At 31.4% G+C, this 25,034-nt stretch overlaps 1 protein-coding gene across 1 annotated transcript; it reads right to left on the bottom strand.

Moving 5' to 3' along the window:
* Positions 1-5,702: 5,702 nt before the first annotated feature.
* LOC143056902 (uncharacterized) lies at positions 5,703-17,956 on the bottom strand. Its single transcript, XM_076230080.1, has 2 exons — positions 17,671-17,956; positions 5,703-9,002 (listed from the first exon to the last, which is right to left on the bottom strand). The coding sequence occupies exons 1-2, from the start codon at positions 17,736-17,738 to the stop codon at positions 8,285-8,287; spliced, it is 786 nt and encodes a 261-aa protein (XP_076086195.1). The 5' UTR covers positions 17,739-17,956; the 3' UTR covers positions 5,703-8,284.
* Positions 17,957-25,034: the final 7,078 nt, after the last annotated feature.

Raw genomic sequence — 25,034 nt, 5'->3', positions numbered from 1 at the left:
GCAATCTTTAAAAAAAAAAGGGGGGGGGATCCAACCCAGGAGAAAGTGTGGGTTTTAAATATATATATCCCCATTCAAATGCATTATCATTAAAAAAAAAAAGGGGGGGGGGGTTCCAACCCCAACCCCTGGATCGGCCACTGGGGTCACAAACATTTTACAGACTTGGAAATAATTTTGAATTGTAATAGACCCATTATTTAAAACAAGGACTTTCAGACTTGATTTGCATACCAAAAAAAAAAAATTGGTTTGTATTCCTACTCATATTCATATTGTTAACAAGAAGTTCTCTTTTTTGACTGAATACATTAACTTTACAAGAAGACATATCCCTCTACAAGACTAGTACCTTAAACCCTTATCTGAAAACTCACTCCATCAATCTCTATTCTCTCTCCCCTATCCCCTCCCCTCTCATTTCTCTCCCTCTCTTGTCTTCCATCCTTAAACCTATTTAATTAAGTACCAATTGTTAGTAATGGTTAGTGTTGATACTTTAGGAATAAGATGTTTTTATATTAAGATACAAGTCCTGTAGAGGGATGGATAATTTTGCATGGAGACATACTTTTCGATTAAATATTTTGATTAACTTTTCAAACCAAAATATTTTTAAACCAAATATAAAATTTATGTTTTCTGTTACTACTAGGAATTGAACAACAGAATGAGTAACAGTTCATTTTCAAATAAACAAAAATAAAATGAATATGAATATATTTTAAAAAGAATACTTTTCACTACCAATTAAAACCTCCTCAATGGTCCTATGCTTGCCTGATATGTTGGAGGTAAAGGGCTCTATCCAATGTATGGACAAACTAAAGACTTTAAAAGGGATATTTGCTGCTTCTCCCTTAAGCAAGTAGTATTTAAAAGTAAAAGCAAAGTCTAGTTGACTCTGAGTCAGAATAATGTATGCCGGAAGGGTTGGAGATCTTTCTCCGACTAACACCCTTTACTTTGGGAAATTCCCAAAATTATACTGATAAACCTTGCATTACGAAATTGGTATCTTAAATGTTCTGTTCTGAAAGTTCCTTTAAAAACTGTAAAATGGTTTTGGAATAGCTGATACATATATGTTCTACGTCTAATTTTTAAGGGCAATTTGATCTAAAATTTGAAAATTTGAAAAATTATTTCACCCTTTTTTTAACTTAATCTTTAACATCAAACATGAACTATGGTTTTATAAAAATTTAAAGGGAATATAGCATTATTCCTTTTCATTTATAAATTTCCATATTATTTTATCTTGAAATTTCCAAATGAAGGACAAAAGGTATTAACATTATTTATCTTTATTTAAAATGTAATTTAACTTATTTTTTGACGTTTTTTTGTTTGTGTTGTTGGTTGCTATTCACTTACATATATCAAAACAATCCTCAGAAAATAAAAGTGTATACTCTTAAAAAGGTATCATGATACAATTAAATTCAAAATTCAAGTTAAAAGAATGTATCCATTCCGTATCATGATATAATTAAATTCAAAATTCAAGTTAAAAGAATGTATCCATTCCGTATCATGATATAATTAAATTCAAAATTCAAGTTAAAAGAATGTATCCATTCCGTATCATGATATAATTAAATCCAAAATTCAAGTTAAAAGAATGTATCCATTCCTTATCATTGCAAAATAAGTGAAACTTCAGTACCCAGGAAGTTGTTGAGTTGTGAATCCAAAAAACACCTCACACAGTATAGCTGACCATTATTAAGCCTCAGAAACCCAATTTCAGAAATCCTTGAATTGAAGTTCCTGAGAATAAGGTGACAAAAATTTCCACCTTAGCTATCATGTGTAAATGATACAAATGTTTGGTAAACAGGAAGTCGTTGAGTAATGAATCTGAAAATGCATCACACAGTTAAGCCGACTTCTATCAACCCTGAAACCAAATTTCAGAAATCCTTGTATTGAAGTTCCTCATGAAAAAGGTGACGAAAATTTTCAACTTAGCTATCATGTGTAAATGATATAAGTGTTCGGTAAATAGGAAGTTGTTTAGTGATGAATCTAAAAACGCACGGCACTGTATAGCTGCATTTTATCAACACTGAACCAAATTTCAGAAATCCTTGTATTAAAATTCCCGAGTATAAGGTGACGAAAATTTTCAACTAAGCTATCATGTGTAAATGATACAAGTGTTCGGTAAACAGGAAGATGTTGAGTGATGAATCAAAAAAAACCTATGACACAGTATAGCTGCATGCATTATATCAACACTGAACCAAATTTCAGAAATCCTTGTATTGAAGTTCCAGAGAATAAGGTGGTGAAAATTTTCAAATTAGTTATCATGTGTAAATGATACAAGTGTTAGGTATACAGGAAGTTGACGAGTGATGAATCTGAAAACACATGGCACAGTATAGCTGCATTATATCAACACTGAGCCAAATTTCAGAAATCCTTGTATTGAAGTTCCGGAGAACAAGGTGACGAAAATTTTCAATTTAGCTAACATGTGTAAATGATACGAGTGTTCAGTAAACAGGAAGTTGTTGAGTGATGAATCTAAAAACGCATGACACAGTATAGCTGCATTATATCAACACTGAACCAAATTTCAGAAATCCTTGTATTGACATTCCGGAGAATAAGTGACGAAAATTTTCAACTTAGCTATCATTTGTAAATGATACAAGTGTTAGGTAAACAGTAAAGCTGCATTTTTCAACACTGAACCAAATTTCAGAAATCCTTGTTACGATTGTTGATGCTGACAGACTGAATGATGGACAGACAGACAGAGGTAAAACAGTAAACCCCCACTTTTTTAAAGGGTTTATTTTAATCCCCATTATTCCAGTTAAAAGAATGTATCCATTCCGTTTCATGATATCATTAAATTCCAAATTCAAGTTAAAAGAATGTATCCATTCCGTTTCATGATATCATTAAATTCCAAATTCAAGTTAAAAGAATGTATCCATTCTGTATCATGATATAATTAATTCCCCCAGATTCAAGTTAAAAGAAATGTATCCAATCGGTATCATGATATAATTAAATCCAAAATTCAAGTTAAAAGAATGTATCCATTCCATATCATGATATAAGTAAATCCCAAATTCAAGTTAAAATATTAAATGGACCCATTTCTGCATCATGATATAATTAAACCCAAAGCATTTTTTTCTTTTTTTTCTATTTTTCTTAAAATCATTAGTAACATGCATGTTTTTTTTTCTTTTTTTTAAAAAAATCATTAAAAACCACCACCCATGCATTTTTATTTTTTTTTCCATTTTTCTTAAAATCATTAAAAACCATCACCCATGCATTTTTTTGTTTTTTTTATATTTTTCTTAAAACTATATATATATATATACACATTTGACACTATTCACATTTTCATAAATAATTTTTCTGTTTCCTTCTGAAAATCTTTAACAAAAATAATAAAAAACAGTTTATATGGTCATTCCCCTTTTTACACAAAAATTTGACAACTTAAATATGTTACATTTACAATTAAATTTACAAATTATTGAAAAATAACAAAAGTGTGAAAAGAGATATAGGTACCAAACTTACTTTTCTGAAACATGTGTATCCATGTCTTTGAGTTCAAAGTTCATTGTAAAGCCAATTCTGTCATTACTTTGGAGAGGAACATGTGATGTTCCTATGGATACCTTCATTACTTTTGAGCGGAACATGTGATGTTCCTATGGATACCTTCATTACTTTGAAGAGGAACATGTGATGTTCCTATGGATACCTTCATAACTTTGGAGAGGAACATGTGATGTGATGTTCCTATGGATACCTTCATTACTTTTGAGCGGAACATGAAATGTTCCTATGGAAACCTTCATTACTTTGAAGAGGAACATGTGATGTTCCTATGGATACCTTCATAACTTTGGAGAGGAACATGTGATGTGATGTTCCTATGGATACCTTTATTACTTTGAAGAGGAACATGTGATGTTCCTATGGATACCTTCATTACTTTGGAGAGGAACATGTGATGAGATGTTCCTATGGATACCTTTATTACTTTGAAGAGGAACCGTACTGTAATGTTCCTATGGGTATATTAATTTCTGGTAAAAATGTGACATGTTCCCATGGATACTCTAAATTCAGGGGACATCTAATTTACCAAGTTTAAAACTTTAAAAAGAAGTTTAGAAAAGGATGGAGGATCTTTTTATCACTTTATTTAAATTCTGTATCTTTAGGTTTCCCTCCCCCTTTTTTCTGTTAAAATTTGTTCTTTATTTTTTTTTTAAGTGGGGAGGCTATTTCAATTGATCTAAATTTTAATTATTTGGCTTCCATTTTCTGTTTCACTTTGAAATTTATCTAAAAGAAGGAGATGTGTGAAACATATTTTGAAGGAAAATTAACAGTTATTATAAGTTTATATGAATGATTAGGATATTCTGGGTTTTTTTATAATTTGTCCTTTGTCTATTATTAATGGAAAATAACTTTAGGGATTATGTTATTGAGACCGCAACTATAAACAACACAAAAAAACCTGGACCCTAGAGGTCAATATAGTCTCCAACAAAAACAAGTTTCTATACTATAGGTCAAGTACTTATTTGTATGTTTTTGTGGGTTTTTTTACAACACAAAATTGTTTAAATAGAGTGAGATTTTATTTACTCAATCTTAATGAAAGGAATTCAGAAACACGCATAAATGTTTAAACCAAAGGTTTCTAATTAAATGTTCAATTCATATTTTAAAGTTTAAAAGGTACACTTTGGTTCTTATTTGACAACTTTAAGAAAGACCACTTTAATAGTTAATTTGAACAATTGAATATTCATCTTTATTAAAAACTGAAAGTTTAAACGGGAATATTTTTTCATTATCATTTCTATCCAAAATTACTGGGGTATATGTGCTCCACAAACTTCAAAGCAACAATACAATCATCACAACAATGTGAATACAACATTAACACATAACTTACTTCATTCAATGAACAGCAACTATTTCCCCATTCCCTCTTTTATCTCCCCCAGTTCACCAGACTGTGGATGTAACCTTCTCCCTCTTTTATCTCCCCAAATACACCAGGCCCTGGGATTCCCCTCTCCTTTTATATCCCCACTTCACCAGAGTCCCAAGGTTCCCCCCCCTTTCTTTAAGCCCTAAAATCCCAGGCCAAGGTATTTCCCTTATTCCTCCCTACCTGCCCAAAATCCAAGTCCCAGGTCAATTTTAAATAGATGTTGCTATATTTGGCTAGGGGTTAATTAAATAGACCAATGAAAGAAAACATCAGCAAGCCAGCATAAGCTTTACATGTTAATTTATATATGCAATGCTAATTATCCTATGCAGGTATGCAGGTTTATGCAGATTGTGCAGTGTTAGATACATTGTTATACTCGACTTGCCAGTGTTAACTTTGGATATACTTTATATTTTTGTAAAAAAATGAAATTTGAACCCAGCAAGTTATGTAATAATGTTGTACTCAGACACTATAATAATGCAATATCATTCACATCAAGTTGTTGTAAGCCAAAATCTTTTGCTGAATTAAAATAAACTTATTTAATTGCAAGAGAAATTTTTTTAAATTATTTTGCTTTATTATTTTTTTTTTTAAAAGATATTTAGTAAATTTTGTAGACTTTTTTCTTTCTAGATATTGATTAAATTTTGTAGACTTTATTCTTTATAGATATTTGGTATTCTTTATAGATATTAAGTAAATTTTAGGACTTTTTTCTTTGAAGATATTTGGTAAATTTTGTGGACTATTTTCTTTATAGATATTTAGTAAATTTTGTGGACTTCTTTCATTATAGATATTTAGTCAATTTTGTGGACTTTTTTCTTTATAGATATTTAGTAAATTTTGTGGACTTTCTTTTTTTTAGTAAATTTTGTGGACTTCTTTCGTTATAGATATTTAGTAAATTTTGTGGACTTTTTTCTTTATAGATATTTAATTAATTTTGTGGACTTTCTTTTTTTAGTAAATTTTGTGGACTTTTTTCATTATAGATATTTAGTAAATTTTGTGGACTTCTTTCATTATAGATATTTAGTAAATTTTGTGGACTTTTTTCTTTTAAAGATATTTAGTAAATTTTGTGGACTTTTTTCTGTATAGATATTTAGTAAATTTGTGGACTTTCTTTTTTTAGTAAATTTTGCGACTTCTTTCATTAAAGATATTTAGTAAATTTTGTGGACTTTTTTCTTTTAGAGATATTAAGTAAATTTTGTGGACTTTTTTTTTAAGAGATATTTAGTAAATTTAGTGGTCTTTTTTCTTTATAGATATTTAGTAAATTTTGTGGACTTTCTTTTTTTAGTAAATTTTGTGGACTTCTTTCATTATAGATATTTAGTAAATTTTGTGGACTTTTTTCTTTTGGAGATATTTAGTAAATTTAGTGGTCTTTTTTCTTTATAGATATTTAGTAAATTTTGTGGACTTTTTTCTTTATAGATATTTAGTAAATTTTGTGAACTTTTTTCTTTATAGATATTTGGTAAATTTTGTGGACTTCTTTCATTATAGATATTTAGTTAATTATGTCGACTTTTTTCTTTTAGAAATATTTAGTAAATTTTGTGGACTTTTTTCTTTCGAGATATTTAGTAAATTTTGTTGACTTTTTTTCTTTTAATAGATATTTATATATTTAGTAAATTTTGTCGTCATTTTTCTTTATAGATATTTTGTAAATTTTGTTGACGAATTTCAAACTATAAACACGGAACAAATTGTATAGATCCCTATCTTTGTTGAAGACTATGTTGACCTAAAGACGCCTTGTTTTTGTTGTTTGTTTAGTACCCCTCATTGATTTATATATACCAAATATATTCTTTAATTTATCAGAAGCTGCCAAATTCAGATACAGAAACCTTATTTAATATTTTATTAAATTTTAAAAGAGTGGTCAAGGTTAAAATGAACAAATGTGAAATTTTTGGGATGTTTAATAGGAAATAAGTGATATTTTCATTTTTTGTTTTACTTCTGATCTGGTACTTTTTTATAAATGCTCTCAATGAATAATGAAACAGAATTAGTGGTAATTTTATCCTTTCATTCAGAAGTGAAAATTGCAGAAAAATATTCCCTTTATTTAAACTATGAAATTTATGTAGGGGACTTAATGTTCATTTTCTTTCTAAAGAGTGGTGACAATTTAAATGTTTTAACGGAGTCAAAGGAAATATTTTGTATTTTTCATCAAAATTTTCTGGTCTTACCTGTTCGTCCGTTCCTCTGTCTGTCTGTTCGTTTGTTTCTCTGTCACACTTCGGGTTAAAAGTTACTCTGGTATTAGATGCAACTTTTTAATTTTAAATTTTAACAGGATGTGGCTATGTATTAACTAAACGTTGGCTAATCTTTGGCAAGCGTTTTACTGCCGGTCAAATGAAGACCAAGGGATGACCATATTTCTATACCCCAGTCAACCCTTGGGGAAGGGACCTATTTTTGTTCTTATTTGTGAAAATAAGAACACATATTTAAAGCTGTTTAGCAGGAATATGCTTCTTACATGTGCTTGTTGCTTTTAAGCAATTAATCATATCTGTGATCCTGCTAACAGATATAATCATTCTGTAAAAGTAAACATTGACCTTGACCTAACACTGCATATCTTTGACCTTATATATAACCATTCTTACAAATAGTTTGATCTTAACTCTATAGTAGACCTCTACCCTATAAAGGAGTAATGACCATTCTTTTCTTGTCAATGTTGACCTGAACTTTTAACCTCTAACTTATGACCAAACTTTAAACGAAAATGTTGACCTGAAATGATTGGATATCTATACTGATTGACCTTGACCTGACTGATAATTATGGTGATCCATTTTGACAGTTTAACATGTGTTGGATAAAAAGAACAGTCACGTTACAAAAACACAGACACACACTCTTTATAAATTTCCAAGTAAAGTAAATTAAACATTAAAAACTTTCATTTAAATTACAACAAAATATTTTCTTAAAACCTTTAATGATTAAATAGCCAAAATTATAAAAAAAAATCTTTTAAAGTTTGAAGAAATTGTGTTACTTAGCAAAGAATGAAAATCTTTCAAAAATAAACGGAATGACCATAAATCAAAACAAAAAGTTCAAGTTTCAAAAATTAACTTTTCCAAACATTTTTTTTTAAACTAAAACAAAAATTTATACTTTTCCAAACTTTTTTTTTAAACTAAAGCAAAAATTTATACTTTTCCAATTTTCCTTTTTTTAAGAAAATATACAAAATGTATATGTATTTACCAAAAATTAACCAAAAAATTAGACAGCTGAGACAGTTTGGTATGAAGTAACAAGGCAGCCTAGCACTCTAGCCACCTGTCTCCACCCAACAAACCACCCAGCTGCCTCAGGGACAGGAGCAACCTCAACCACTGGAGCAGGGATTACCTCCCAGTCCAAAGGAACACCTACATCATTACCTATAACAACATACGGTGTGACTGGAGTGGCTGGAACCTCAACCTCTTCAGGACCATACCAGACAGTCTCTTCAGCATGGTTGGTTGTTGCATCCTCATCCACTACCTCCTCGAACAAAACAGTCTCCTCCTCTGTTGGCAGGAAAGACACTGTCTTCTCCAGGAACCAGTCGGCTGGTTCCTCCACCGTTGTGTCCATACCACACAGCAGAGACAGCTCGACGACCTCTTCTTCCTCCAGAGTTGACTCCAGAACCTCCTCGCCAGCTATCTCAACCTCAACCATATCATCCTCGTCATCAGCTATTTGAATAGCTGCTTCAGGAACCATGACGGAGAATAATCGTGCCCGAGGTACAATAACTGCTTCGAAATGTTCAGGTTGATCATTTCTTGGCAGCTCAGGAGACGCAACTGGGAGAAGTACTGGTTCTGGCTCCAACCCTAAAAGACGACGAGAGCATCGTGGTGCCTCTAGTCGTGGAGCCACATATCCATATGGCATACCAACTCGTTGAAGACGCCTGTTCATCTGGTTGTCCACGTAGGTCCTCACACTGAAATATAATATATTGAATATAATACATATTCTGCTTTCCCACTTTTTTTATCATAACAATCACATGTCAAATTGATTATGAAACAAGGTCATTGTGATACTGTTAATTCAGAAATTATTGCATCTATATATAATTGTGATTTTTTTAGAAAGTACCAAATTATTCATTTAAAAAAAAATCACAAATTCTGAATTTACAGTGACAAAGAAAATAAATAGAAATTGTTCACTCAGAAAATAAGAATTCATAGTTCAAGGCGCAAGTAAGGTATAGGCCTTTTTCAAATTTTCATGCATGTTTTTTAAAGCATCAACATTTAAAAAACAGGCAAAAAAAGCGTACACCAAAGCGTCTTGATTGGTTAAGAGTCCTAAACAATTGGAATTCAACCGATGATGTGACGTTATTTTTACTTTGGTGTACAAGCAATTAGATTACCCATAGTTCTTTAGATTCTGAAAAGGCGAATTAAAAACAGAGCTAAGAGTTCCACATACTAAATATCAGAGTCAGAAAGGTAAATTGGATGTTTTGTCAAAATACGAGTTATATTGTCTTCTATCTAATATTAACAAGTTTTAATTCAAGTTTGTGGCAAGTCCCAATTTGTCTTACTTGTGATGTCATGAATACACTTGTACCACATGTGGAGCAGGATCTGCTTACCCTTCCGGCGCACCTGAGATCACCCCTAGTTTTTGGTGGGGTTTGTGTTGCTTATTCTTTGGTTTTCTATGTTGTGTCATGTGTACTATTGTTTGTCTGTTTGTCTTTTTCATTTTTAGCCATGGCGTTGTCAGTTTATTTTCGATTTATGAGTTTGACTGTTTCTCTGGTATCTTTCTTCCCTTTTTTGTACATAAATTTTTACAAAATTGGTATATTTCATTAATCTGGTAATTGATTTAGCTATATTTATGAACCATCAAGTGTGATATATTTATCCACTAGAGGCAGTTAAATTATCAATTTAAAATGCGAGGCTCGCCCGAGCGTTTTTAATATTTAAAATTTAACTGTCAAGAGTTGATAAATATGGTATAACACAAGATTTAGTGGTGGATTTTTATGCTATAATGGAAGCAAACTTAATTATTCCTTTTTCTGCATTGATCTGTAAAAGATGCGATCTTTCTATACAACATCATCAGACGCCTTTTTTAATAAAGTCACAATAAGAAATTCAGAGGAAAGCAAGAAAATGTGACGTCATAATCGAAATTTGACCAATGAATAGCTGAGATCAAATGAACCACATGTTGATTAAATAAAAATAATCAACAGATTAGGAAAACGATAAATCAGCGTAGAATTAGAGAAATATAAATATATATATGTGCTTTATTATGACAATTTATATTGTAGTTTAAAATTTTAGCCATTTTGAAATCGCATCAAACATCCTGCTTTCCCTGTCTGTACCCAAAATGAGAATTATAACCTCATGCATATAAGTGATTTAGTGTTCCATTGTTTTAGGCTATATAAGTTGTCATAATAAATTAATTTGGTGTAAGTGAAAAGATCACCTTAAAGGTTTAAATTCCAGTTTATAAGGCATATTCTGAACTGTGACAATTATTTAGGAACATTTCTGCAAATAGTCTTTCACAAGACAGCTGAGGAGTATTTTTTTTTTTTGTATTTTTTTACATATTTATGTTTTTTTGCAAACGCAATTATTCATTTCTATTTTAGTACACAGCTGTATCCTGTATTTGTTTGGAAAGAATATTCATGTTAATTCTATTTCCAGTTTTGCCCACTGGCCAGAATATTTCTTTCTCAAATACTTCCAACCCACATTTTTACATATTTATGTTTTTTTGCAAACGCAATTATTCATTTCTATTTTAGTACACAGCTGTATCCTGTATTTGTTTGGAAAGAATATTCATGTTAATTCTATTTCCAGTTTTGCCCACTGGCCAGAATATTTCTTTCTCAAATACTTCCAACCCACACTGCACCTTAAAAAATCTTTAATCCTGTGATTGTCATTGTTTTTAATTCATAATGTTACTGTCTTAATCAGGCTATTCAACTAAAGTGTTTCATATTTTGTCATCTTGGACTTTCAGATATAACACTTCAGCATAGGATTTTGTTGTTTTTTGAAGGTTATATGTAAAAAGAGATCTCCTATTAATAGTCCAGCTATCTTTATTCTAAGGTGTTAATATTTGTATTAATGACAATCATACCATTTATATCTAGATAATATAAAGAATGGCTGGAAAAACATTAAAGAACCATTCTTTAACATTTCCAATTCTGATCATGGTGACCGATGTTCATGAGGCAAACATTTTAAAGGGGAACTATACCCGTAGCCAGGGGGGGTGTGAACCCCCCCTTGAAATCAAATTGCGACTGTTAAAGTCAACGTTTTGTTCAAATTGCGACTGTTAAAGTCGAGTTCATGAGTCCAACGAACCCCCCCCCCCCCCCCCTTGGAAATTCCTGGCTACGGGCCTGGGAACCACAATAAAAAACACCATATTTTATCCATACAATTACTCATCAGAGGCACTCAAATCAAAACATTTGAGAACCAAACAAGGAAGTTTAACTGCTAAATTTAAAATTCTAATATGTTATTATGTAGCTGTGAATATTTATTTTAGTGGGTATCAATTTTCATGTATTAAGGAAAACTTGCTTTTTCATGGATGTTTGATTTCGTGGTTTTGCCAGTCTTTCCATGCAAACCCTATAGAAAATTTGTAATTTGTTGAACATTTGATTTGTGGTACAATGGTAAATGCTACAAAACCACAAAAACTTGTATCCAACAATAATATACAAAATATTTGCTTATAATTGACAGAAAAAGAAGGGGAGTCTCTGACTGTACATGAAATTTTGAAAGTTTAATGATAATAATTTGACCATCTAAAACTTGAAATAAAGGTTTTAACTGTCAAAAAATTAAGTGTTGTTTTTCAGAAAAATCTTTTTAAAATTAAGTATCTGTATCAAAATTTACAGGACCAATTGAATAGTAAGTAAGGCATGTGACCCCTATCGTCTTTTTATTTGTTATTTTTCTGTGCAATTTATAAAATGAATTACTCTCATTGAATCATTACCAATTCTATTGTTTAATGTTTTCTCTATAAGGGAATGAAATGCCTCTCTGAGAACAACTAGGTACACCTGCAGAGGTCCAACCCTGAACCCTGATTAAATGTAGTCAAAGAACTTGAAATCAGTTATTGCTGTTGTGTAATACACTGTGCTGTTGCTCAATATCAATAAAAAGAAATTTATGAAAATCAAGAGAGCTTACATCAATAGATATAATAATTCACTTAAGTTTCATAAGAATTGCAGAAAGCATTGGAGTTTTTTTCTGGAAAACTGGAAAATACCCCTTTTTTATGAATAAAACCCTGCAACTCAGAAACTTAAAATCTAACATCTCGTTGATTTCAAAACAGATAAGTGTCTTTACTTTACATGTTATTTTTTGGCATGTCTGCTTATACATGTACAAAGACATTTGAACACAAAACTTCTACATTAGAATGCCTTAGTAAGTAAAGTCCCCTTAAGCTTGTACCCAACACATTAACTAAAATAAAATTTGGCTTGTTTAATTTTCATAAAATTTTGACACAATATTAGCTTTGACCCTTTGAAAAAAATATAAAAAGGGTGCTATAAGCACACTCATGATACGCCTGCTGTAGCATAGGTCAATAGATATAAACAATTCACCAAATTTTCATTAAAGTTGATGGAATCCTTTTTGAGTGATTGTCCGAAAACTGGACAATCACCCTTTATTTAAGAATAAAACTTCATAACATGAATCTGAAATCTGAAATTTATAAAAATCGAAAGGGAGCTTACATCAATAGATACAAGCAATTCAACAAAGTTTCATAAAAGTTGGTTGAAGCTATTTTTAGTTATTGTCCGAAGTGTGGACTTCAACCAATCACTTTCTTGGAAAAATTTCATTGGATATACATAGCATTTTGACAAACACTAATTTTGATCATTGAGAACTTTCTTAACAATACAATATGATTAACGATTTAGCTGAATTTACAGAGTTATCTCCCTGTAGTGTTGGGTATCACCATAATGTCAGATATTTACTCAGTCTCTCCAGGTCCCAAGTTTATCATCTTATCATATAATGATAAATGGTCAAATTGTTGCTGTGTTTTTTATTCAATTATCTTAATATGGGCAGGTTTGCATTCAAAAGACTACTTATAAATCTTGAACTTGATGAATGCTAGAATTATTGGGCATACATTTTCTGATAGGTAAAATGTACAAAACAATTTTCATCTGTATCCTGAACTGGATGAAGATTCTTTGGTTACTCATTATATTGGCCAGTTTGAAATAAAAACAAGACTTATAATAATGACATCAATATATGAATACGTCATAAATAAATAATAAAATTGAGAAAGGAAATGGTGAATATGTCAAAGCGACAACCACCCGACCATAGAGCAAATAACAGCCGAAGGCAACCAATGGGTCTTCAATGTAGCGAGAATTCCCGCACCCGTAGGTGTCCTTCAGCTGGCCCCTAAAATATGCATAATAGTACAGTGATAATGGACGTCATACTAAACTCCGAATTATACACAAGAAACTAAAATTTAAAATCATACAAGACTAACAAAGGCCAGAGGCTCCTGACTTGGGACAGGCGCAAAATTGCGGCGGGGTTAAACATGTTTATGAGATCTCAACCCTCCCCCTATACCTCTAGCCAATGTAGAAAAGTAAAACAATAACAATACGCACATTAAAATTCAGTTCAAGAGAAGTCCGAGTCTGATGTCAAAAGATGTAACAAAAGAAAATAAATAAAATGACAATAATACATAAATAACAACAGACTACTAGCAGTTAACTGACATGCCAGCTCCAGACCTCAATTAAACTGATTGAAAGATTATGTCTTCATCATATGAATATCAGGTACAATCCCTCCCGTTAGGGATTTAGTATCATACTATCATAAAATATATGAGAAGAACATAACCCGTGTCATGCCAACAACTGTTTTTTTAGAAATAAATGTGTTTAGTTCCGATGCAAAGACCCTATCAGTGAATCAATGTTAAAGCCAAAATATGCAATCTTTAATGACCTGACAACAGTATCGTAACTATATCCCCTTTTAATAAGTCTATTTAAAGGTTTTGTTAGTTTCTGAGGAGAATACTGACATTTTTGTGCTTTATAAAGAATATTTCCATAAAATTTTGGATGTGAAATACCTGAACGTATAAGATGTCTGCATGTTGAGTTATATTTACGAATTATTTCCTTATACCGGTGATAAAATTTAGTAAATGTTTTGACCAGTTTGTGATATCGAAAACCCTGGTGTAATAATTTTTCAGTAATACATAAATTTCTCTCGCTAAAATCTAATACATTGTTACATACACGAGCGAATCGTACAAGTTGAGATATATAAACACCATAAGATGGTGACAAGGGAACGTCACCTCTCTGCCCCTCAATCTTTTTAAGAAAGTTTTTTTAATGTTAAAGTCATATGAAACAAGAGACAAGATGAAAAATAATATTATTCCAATTCTTGAACCAATGCATATACATGATAAACTTAGTCTTTTGTGCACGATTTTATCATTTTTGAGCGCATAAATTTCGTACAATCGTCAATTTTTTTCCGTTCAGTCAGTGTTGTTGTGAAAATATGGCAGGTAAGTAAAATAAATAAAGTTCGTGTTGTGAAGCCGCAGTTTCACGATTGACACCTGTTTGTCAACAATCAACAAAAAAGCATGGGTATTGAGCGCATGTTTAACATGTACAATCATATAATAGCTTATTTCAGTGACAGATCCATGCTTATTGCGATCACTAGATTTTTACGAGCAGGTTCAAGCTAAGGTCACTTTGCATAAGGAAAATATTTCTGGCAAATGGCAAGCTATTAAAACTAGAGGCTCTCAGGAGACTGTGTCCTTCACCTGATTCTACTTGGGATTTTGAAATAATATGGAAAAATGGAAAAATTGTAACAGAAACTTATAATGATGTTTGAGGCCAAATTTGGTTTAATATTGCTTTGTTTGCATTCATACCATTCAGACATTTGTATGTTTTTTCCATAGGGTCCTATGTTTAATTAAGTCCCCTGCTGGCGGCCCTCTTGGATAATGGATCGGCTACAAAGTAACAAAACTTGGTCAGCATCTCATAAAGAACATTCATGTCATGTTTGGTTTCATTCCATTCAGTAGTTCTCTAAAAGAAGATATTTGTATGTATTTCCCATGGGGTCCTTTGTTAAACTAAGTCCCCCCTGGCGGCCATCTTGGATGATGGATCGGTTACAAAGTAACAACACATGGTTAGCCCCTCATAAGGAACATTCATGCCATATTTGGTGCCATTCCATTGAGCGGTTATCTAGAAGAAGTTCAAAATGTGAAAAGTTAACGATGACGACGGACCACTGCCTGACGACAGATGCCAAGTGATGAGAAAAGCTCACTTGGCCCTTCGGACAATAGTCCTAAGTTGACTAAATGCAGAAATGATGCTCAATAGCTAATGGATACATTTAAAATACAACTGGCATATATTAGGATCATAATGGTGCTACATGTATGTGGAAAATGTTTGATCAGTTTTCATGAGCTAAACAGTAGCAGCCATTTATCCATACAATAGCTTCCTGAGTTTGATGATTGTAAAAATTAGCTGGCATAATGGGGAGATAATTTTGACGAATTTGAATACCGACTGTTCATTTTTGTACTTTAATATTAAATCCTTTTTAGAAGACAAAAGTTGTCACAATTTTATGCAGTTCTTTCTGAGCTTTTTATATACATGTACATGTACTGTGTATACATGGGTCATGAAGTTAGCTGATTTTGAAAACTAATTATATTTCCATGTCAGATATTATTTGTTTAACATTGACAAGTGTAAGGAGATAATAACACATGAAACATTAAAACTTTTATATTGGTTTACAAGTCGTAAAATTAGCCAACGCTGTTAAATTATCGACTTGAATAGATCCATGACAACTTTTTTATTTCGGTCCACTCTATTTTTTTTAAAATTAAATGAATTGTTGAAGCAATATTTTGTTTAAAGGGGAGACAAAAAATGAAACTTGCAAATTAAGTCCCCTTTATTTTTTAGTCCTTAAGCAAAATAACAAATTTATGTCTGAAATTCCTTTAAATCTTTTAAAACAATTTGTTAAACATTTGATTTTTTTCCACTTTAACTGTGGAATTGTAACCTATATTTCTCCTTAAAATAAAATCTACATCAAAGAAAAAGTTTGATAGTGAAAACATGTTAAAACCTTTTTTTCTCTCTCACTCAATACTGTTGACATATTAATCATAAATGCTTTTTTTGATGGGGTTGGGTGAATTTGTCAGAAGTTCAGAAGTCTTAACAATTGTAAAATAGATTTATTAATTTTGAGGTGGATTTTTTTCATAAACACCCAATCATGTACATATTTTAAAAACATCCAAGAGTGTCTAAAGCGTGGAAATGGATTAATATAAGTTGCAACAACTTGTTTCCCAATCAAATGTAAGTAAATATGTTTAAACTTAAAACTAAGAAAAGAGCACTTTTTAAAATAACACAAAAAAAAAGAACATCAGATAACCTAATCCGAAATAATTTTTTTTGTTCACTTTGAGTCTAGGTTCCTTGATAATCTGGACTGGATTTGATTTCTAACAACTGTTATAACCAACACTTTTTAATTAAGGTGAAACTGAGATGAAAAAAGAAATGAATTCATGTAAACTTTCTTATACAGTGGTATATGTCTTGGCAATTATCAATATGCAGTGCCCACACTTTTTATATGTTTATGAATCTTATATATGTTTTAAAAACTTTAACTGTAGACTGCATGTACATATGTAATGTTAACTTGATGAAAAACGAAGTCCATTTATAAGTAAAATACAAATAAACAGGTACAAAATTTTAACAAAATTTCCTTCTAGATAATAGCTTTTGATCATAAACAAGCTTCTGTTCAAGTTTGGTACAAATCCAAAATAGTATAAGAAAGTTATTAAAATTTTAATAACTTTAACCACAGAGTGAATGCGTTGTTTCCTGGCATAAAATCTAAGTCCATTTATAAGTAAAATAGGGAAAAAATGGTATTTTGTTTTTATAAAATTTACATCTGGATACTATCTTATGATCATAAACAAGCTTCTGTCCAAGTTTGGTTGAAATCCAGTATAGTTTATAAAAACTATTAAAGTTTTAAAAACTTTAAAACACAGAAATTAAACTGAGAATGACCATGGGTGCAAAATACCAATATAAGTTTTGTGTGTTTCTGTAGGGAGTTTATTTTGCACCCTTGAACTATGTATCAAGAGACCGTATGGGCTTTGCTCATTGTTGAAGGCTGTACGGTTACCTATATAGTTGTTAATGTGTGTGTCATTTTGGTCTTTTGTGGATAGTTGTCTCATTGGCAATCATACCACATCTTCTTTTTTTATATATTACATACAATGTAGCACCATTTCATCTTTTTCACAAGAATGTGCAATAATCTACTGGTCAGTACCACTTTTTGCTTGTTTACTAATTCATTGAGGTTACATTTTTCTATGAAAAGAGATTGTAAAATAATATAACTTACCGTGGAGCAACTGGAGGTAGGCCGTTTCCTAAAACTACTACTAAGTCGTTTAATGCGTTCATGGCCATGTCTTTATGTTATTCGCTATGTATTCTCTATATGTGGGCTGAAAACAAAAATTGAAACCAATGGTGAAAATTTGTTCATGAAAAAATACAATCTAAAAAATATATGAAACAATCCTTAAATCTAACCACTTATTGTTAAGTTTTTACTTTTTTTATAACAAATTTAAACACGCACCTTTAAAAAGTTGATAAAAATATGAATTTTCTCAACCCAAAAAAGATAATTAATTAATCAACCCAACCAAAATAAACATGATAAAGACATAAATTTTAAAAAAAAAATGTGACAAAAAAAAGAGCAAAACTGAAAAGAAACAAAAAATTATTTAAATTCAAGGATTGCTTCTAAAGACATGACCACCTGACCGCTGCATTCAACCAATTGACCACTTTCGAGTTCATCCGTCACCGGCAAAAACTCGTCAATTATGCGTGCCTTTATGACGTCATTTACCAGATAGAGGGGATCGCCTGTATCCCTGCACTATTTACGTTCATCAAGCGTCTTAGTGATCGTCATTGTGCAGGATAAACTAGAAATAATGGTTGTTCTGTAGGTACTTAATGACAATTCCCTAATGTCAGCAGTGCTGATTGTCAATTTTCAGAATTTAATTTGCTGAATAATTCGTACAATATAGAATTATAGTTTTCCAACCGCTCGCTCAACATTGAAACGGAAGTGACGACGCCCCTAAACCAACAAATGACGTTCACTAAAACCAGAGTTTTTGACGGAAATGCATCGAACTCGAAAGTTGTCTATCCTATGGCAGTTCATCCTGTTTTGTAACCCAAAACCACAGTAACTGAAGACTTAAGGAGAAAAGGAATTCTGTTTACACAAAAAAAATGTAATTTTCTCAACAAAAAAAAGAAACCTATAAAAATATGTATTCAAATAATTGACCCAAGTCTACATATCTACTGAAATGACTGTTAAATAAACTATTTAATTACCAATTTAATGACCAAAAATTAGAAAATTCATTGTTTTTGTAAACAATTGCAGATTGTTATAAATATTAAAATTTGAACGTACAAATTTCAAAATTATCAATTTTTACTATTTCTGTTTTTATTTTCAAGCACAAATTAAAATAAAGAATTTAAATAAAAAATTATCCCTATTAATTATTTATATTTATTTTTAGAAATTTTTTGCACAAGATATTCATCCTCCTAAAACTGATGCATTTGATGAACATGTAGTCTAAGGACAGACAACACTATATAAAAAGTACATCAGCTACCATTCACCAGTATGCTGCTTCATTTGTTAAAAAGTCATGGTCACTGAGGAGGGTGGACTCAACAACTGCATGATAGATACATATATGTATATAATGTTTTTTTCTGTATGATGTATTGTAAAATTATTATGTTGATTTATGTATGCCTTCAACCCATATGGGTAAAAATGTACATATATAATTACATTAGATGTATGTTTCATTATAATACTTTGTTATGATTGGCTAACTGCACATCACATGTTATTCCTTTAGCAATTGCATTACTCAATAAAACTTTTCATTCATGATAACACGTGGTCCCACAATAAAGTGCATAGGTGAATTAAGTAAAACAATTATAAAATTTGTGTTTTCATGATCATAGCTAAAAAATGTAATTATAAGTATTGAATGCTTCTTTTTGTAACTTCATAGGGTTGTAAAAGTGTTGAACATGCACACATTTTTAGAATTTTTATGATTAGCGCGGAAACAGATTATACTTCGGTCAAAGCTTTAACACCCCAATGAAGTTACAAAAAGAAGCCTTCAATTCTTAAATATTGTAGTTTGTCAGTAATCTCCAAACTTTCTACAACAGCTTGAAACATCTCCAGCCAGTAGTATTTGCATTTTGGTATAAATATTCATTACTACAAATTATTATAAACACAGCAAAAATTAGATGCATTTAACACTGTAAAATAGAAGGTGTTTTGCTTGTATGTACATGTATATTACATTTAACTGTGTTTTAAAGAGGTTTTTTTGCATAGATTTAAGTTTGTTATGTATAGATTTAATATTTCTGTGAATTTGCCATTATTTTGTCTGATCATCTTCGACTTCAGGTCAGTGATTTTGCATATAATTTGTCAAGTCTCTCTTTGGCTAGTGGTCAGTGACTTTGCATATAATTTGTCGTCTCTCTTCGGCTAGTGGTTGGTGATTTTGACATTATTTTGTCCGTCCCTCTTCGACTTATTGAGTTTTAATTCTCCCTTTATCTTCAACCTAATTTGTTTTACGATCATGACAGTTATCTCATATATATCTCTCAACAATTTTATATAGGTGTATATTTCATTTTTTTTTTAAGGAATTCTTTGTACAAAATCTGAATATGCTCAATATTTGATCAGTCCTATTAAAAGAAAAACCACAGGCACTAGACGTTCTGTCAATAGCATGAAAATATTGGCAATGGGAAGAAAATAGTGTCCATATATATAATATTATATATATGGACACTATTTTCTTCCCATTGCCAATATTTTCATGCTATTGACAGAACGTCTAGTGCCTGTGGAAAAACTTATCAAATAATATATTTTAATCATTGCTGAGGGTTGTGAAGCCAGAAATTATAGAAAAATATTCATCTCCAAATTGCATTTTTCAATCTTTAATTGCACAAAACAAATTAAAAGTAAACTAAGGCAGCAACCATTTGATTTTCTGGGGGGGCTATGGATTTTTTTGGAAAAAAAAATAATTTGTTGTTGACCTGAGAAAAAAAAAATTGTTTGTTTCGCCCTTAGCTGCCACTATATGTAATGCTATAATTGAAAGAAAAAAATTGTTGTCGACTTGTCGCCAAAAAAATAGATCGTTTTTCGCCAAAGGGCGAAAAACAAAGTTTGTCCAGAAAAAAAATCCATAACCCCCCAGAAAATCAAATGGTTGCTGCCCAACTGCAATCGGAACTACTCGGCCTTTCTGGTTGCACGAAGAAATATTGTACTGCATAGCGAGAATGGCCGAGTAGTTACGATTGGCCCAACTGTTCATTAAATTTTGAAAATTAATAAAAAAATTGCATAAAAATAAGTTTCACAACTCTCAGTAAAATTTTAAATACCACAGAGGAGGGAAACAAAAAGACAGGTCTTGAGCAACATAAATATGAAAACTAAGTGTTGCTTGAGATAAAAATTTAGCAAATTTGTGCCAAATTGTTACATGTATTAAGCATTAAAATATTTTGACTGCATACTTTGCTTTTCCTTGTTATTTTTGTGTTTTTCCATTATTGATTTTCATACAAAAAAAATCCTCTGTATGGTATTTAAAACAATATAGAGCTATACTCATGAAATGATCAAGTTGTCAGCAGTCCAAAATCATGAAGATGTCCACATCTCTGTAGTTGCATCTTTTAACAAAACATGGACACATCAACCATATTCTTGTTCATTTTTGAATCTACATCAGTTTTACGAAATCGCGAACATAAAAATCAACAACAGAAAATAAACATGTTATCACTTTAATTACCTATTTTAATTTGCAAAGATTTCCGGCGCGAAATCTCTTTTATACCCCGAGATCACATGACCAAAAATTTGAGTTTTGGACCGTAAAGTGTATACTTCACAATATATATACACAATTAACAGAGTTCAAATTCGGAATCCCCTTAAAAAAATTCAAAAAACAATCATGATAAATAAAAATAATAATCAAAATGTTAATTTCAACCTGTTAGCGGATAAAAAGAAATGGGTTGCCTGAATCGCCAATGACCTTGAACTTTGTTTGATAAGGGAGCTACCATTTGATTTTTATGGGGGGGGGGGGCTAGGATGAAAAATTTTGTCCTGCATTTTTTTTTAGCTGTAATCTCTGTCCTGCCTTTTTATTTTTCACTCTGTTCGGTCCTGCCTTTTTTTTTTTTAGTTTATCCTGACTTTTTTTTACCTAAATTGTCGTCCTGACTTTTTTTTTTTGCAAGTGTCTCATCCTGCCTTTTTTTTTACTCAAAACTCCTGTCCTGCCTATTTTTTTTCAAATTTCATCCTAGCCCCCCCATAAAAATCAAATGGTAGATCCCTAACTCAGAAACTGCATATAATCCGATTTTCTAGTTCCCTGCTTTGAAAGGATCGGAGTAACCATAAGAAATTGACTGACTCTTATTACTTATTTCTTTTTTTAAATGCTTGAAAGATTCAAGAACGATAATCATAATCTAATCAGTATAGTAAAGAACAGAACATCAGGAAGACCCCCCCCTCCCCCCCCCCCCAAAAAAAACAGCCAAAAAAAAAAACACAAAAAAAACAACAACAAAAAACTTAGTTTTGACAAGAATACGAGTAAGATCTTTCTAATAATTAATTTTTCAAGTTAGCGGTATTATTTGTTATAAGAGGGGGGGCAAGGGGGGTCCCCATAACAGCAAAACAGTGAATTGATTTGGTGAAAAACAGATAACAAGGAATTGAAAAGGGATAATAACAGATAACAGTAAATGAAAAATGAAAATAAATCTGTCCAGGACCAATCCAGTAGATGACTCGTAGATCTTAATATATAACTTGTGGTATGGACCTAGAAAATTGTAATTTGTGTAAACAAGACGTTGAGGCAGTTCTGCCTTGGTTGATTTTTTTCCGTAACTTGTACAATAAGTTATAGTATTATGTAATATTATATAGGGATATTTTTAATCTAGGGCATTTGAGGGATCAATTTTTAATGATTCAGGTGTTTTTATTTAATTTTTGAAAATAGTGCAGCCAGCGACACTTTATTATCAATTTGATTTTTAGATTTTTTTCTTCTGAAAAGCAATATATATACTTTACAAGTAATAAATAAAAACATTGATGCACAATATATTTTTTTAATTAATGACCTCATGATAAAACTTACTTATAAAATACAAAAATACCCAGATAAGTGGAAACAGGACATGTAACTGAAACACGCATGCCAGTTAGGGTTCTTCTGATAATAGAAATTGACTCAAGTGACAATTCTGATACATGTAGTATAATAGAATTTTGACCTAGTGAAAATTTGGATGACACCAAGTGAAACACCAATCATGCATCTTATGTGAAATTATAGGATATAGAAAATTTGGGTACAGCATTGGAGAAGCTGTAGGATCTTAAAAAGGGTATTTGTCGAAAAATTAAACTGAAGACACATCTTTATTTGCATCAATGGTTTCAGAGCTTCAATTTTCGCCATGTGAAGCGGTTGAAAAGCTTTTAAAAATATGGTGGTCAGGGTTCTCTTTCATGTAAAGAGATAGTAGCACTTATAATAGAAATGCTAAAAGAAAAAGATGTTGTATAATTCCAAAAGCCATAATTCAAACCCATACCACTAAGTAATGTAAAACATTTCAAAGGAGAAAACTAACTGCCTAATTTATCCACAAAATAGTGAACGAGAAACTTAGTAACACAGTAACGAACTACAACCACTGAATCCAGGCTCCTGACTTGGAAGTAGGCACATACAGAATGTGATTGATTCAACGTTAGCATGCTAGTTGGTGTCCAATCCTTCCCTAATCAGGGACAGTGTTGTAATAGTACAACATAAAGATTATTATGTGGTCATTGAATAAAAAAAATCTATAGGGTGTACCAATGCTTTTTTATAACGAAATCCATACTATAAGTTATTACATACAAGTAATAAGTGAATTATAATTTGTACAAAATGCTACATGTTCACAGACAATGGAATATATTACAAAGTATAATAATATAATTTATACTGGAATGGCTCTGGGTCCAATTGATTTTAATATGTTTATGTGATGTATGTTACTGAAATTCTTCTGCAAATACAGGGCCACCCGATATTACCAGTAGAAAGACCCCAATAGATATACATTGTAAGAAGATGTGGTAAGCGTGCCAATGAGACTATTATCCATTCAAATCACAATTTTCAATTATCTTCAAATTCTGCGGAAGATAGGATATCAAAATGCTAACATTCCAATTTTCAATAACAGTTAACAGCAAATACATTCTCACAATAACAGATAACAAAATGATTCCAAAATAGATAATAGTCCTATAACAGCTAACAAAGAATAAGACAATAACAGCTAACAGTAAATATATTTTCAGAATAACAGATAACAAAGAATTAAAATGCCCCATAACAGCATAACAGTTAAACCCCTTGCCCCCCCTCTTATAATAATGCACATTTTTGTTTTGTTTGGAATTAATTATTTCTTTGGTGTTTGGAGGCGGGCTTGGTAATGTTGCTGTCTCTTTCCATTTTGGAACACTGAGCAACATGAACCATACAGAAAAAAAACCGAGAAGATCTCAGGTCACGAGGGCGGATCCAGCCATTTTAAAGAGAGGGTTTCCCAACCCAGGATAAAGGGGGAGTTCTAAACACATGTCCCAATTCAAATGCATTGATCGTCCAAAAAAAGGAGGGTAAGGTCAAATTGTGTTGTTATTTTTAAATGGACTTTCTCAGGCACACAAGTGACAAACAACACTTTCAAGAATTACTCTTGTACCTCGTTCAACGAGTCCACTTGTTTTACATCAGTATCATAAAACCAATTATAAAAAAGAAGATGTGGTATGATTGCCAATGAGACAACTCTCCACAAGAGACCAAAATGACACAGAAATTAACAACTATAGGTCACCGTAGGCCTTCAACAATGAACAAAGCCCATACCGCATAGTCAGCTATAAAAGGTCCCGAAACGAAAATGTAAAACAATTTAAACGAGAAAACTAACGGCCTTATGTAACCTGAACAGTTGGGGCAAATTTGGACACAATATTCAAGCTTGATACTGTCTGAATTTGGATTGTGATCAAATATTTGACATAGTATAGGTTTCTGACACAAAACAAATGTCAAGATCTTACAAATCTATACTGTGCAATTAAAGATTTCAAAATTTGAAAATTAAAAATATTAGAACCCCCCCCCCCCAACTTTTAACCTCCCCTGGAGCATTAATCCACACACTGAATCCCAGCCTTTACTTTGTAGTATGGAACCTTGCAATACAATTTCAGAGAGATCCATACTCTTAAACACAAGTTATTGTCTCGAAACTAGAAAATGCTTGTTTTTGGCCCCTAATACCTGCATGTATTGGTCAATTACCCACAAACTAAGCCTTCTTTTTATGATATGGAACCTTGTGGTACAATGTCAGAGAGATCTTTAAACTTACACACAAGTTATTGTCCAGAAACTACAAAAATACTTGTTTTTGGTCCCTTTTTGGTCCTTAATTTCTAAACTGTTGGCACCATAACCCCCAAAA

This window comes from Mytilus galloprovincialis, chromosome 13, assembly GCF_965363235.1.
Source record: "Mytilus galloprovincialis chromosome 13, xbMytGall1.hap1.1, whole genome shotgun sequence".
NCBI lineage: Eukaryota > Metazoa > Mollusca > Bivalvia > Mytilida > Mytilidae > Mytilus > Mytilus galloprovincialis.
The sequence above is the reverse complement of the archived record's forward strand: the minus strand, read 5'-3'. Positions and strand labels throughout refer to the sequence as shown.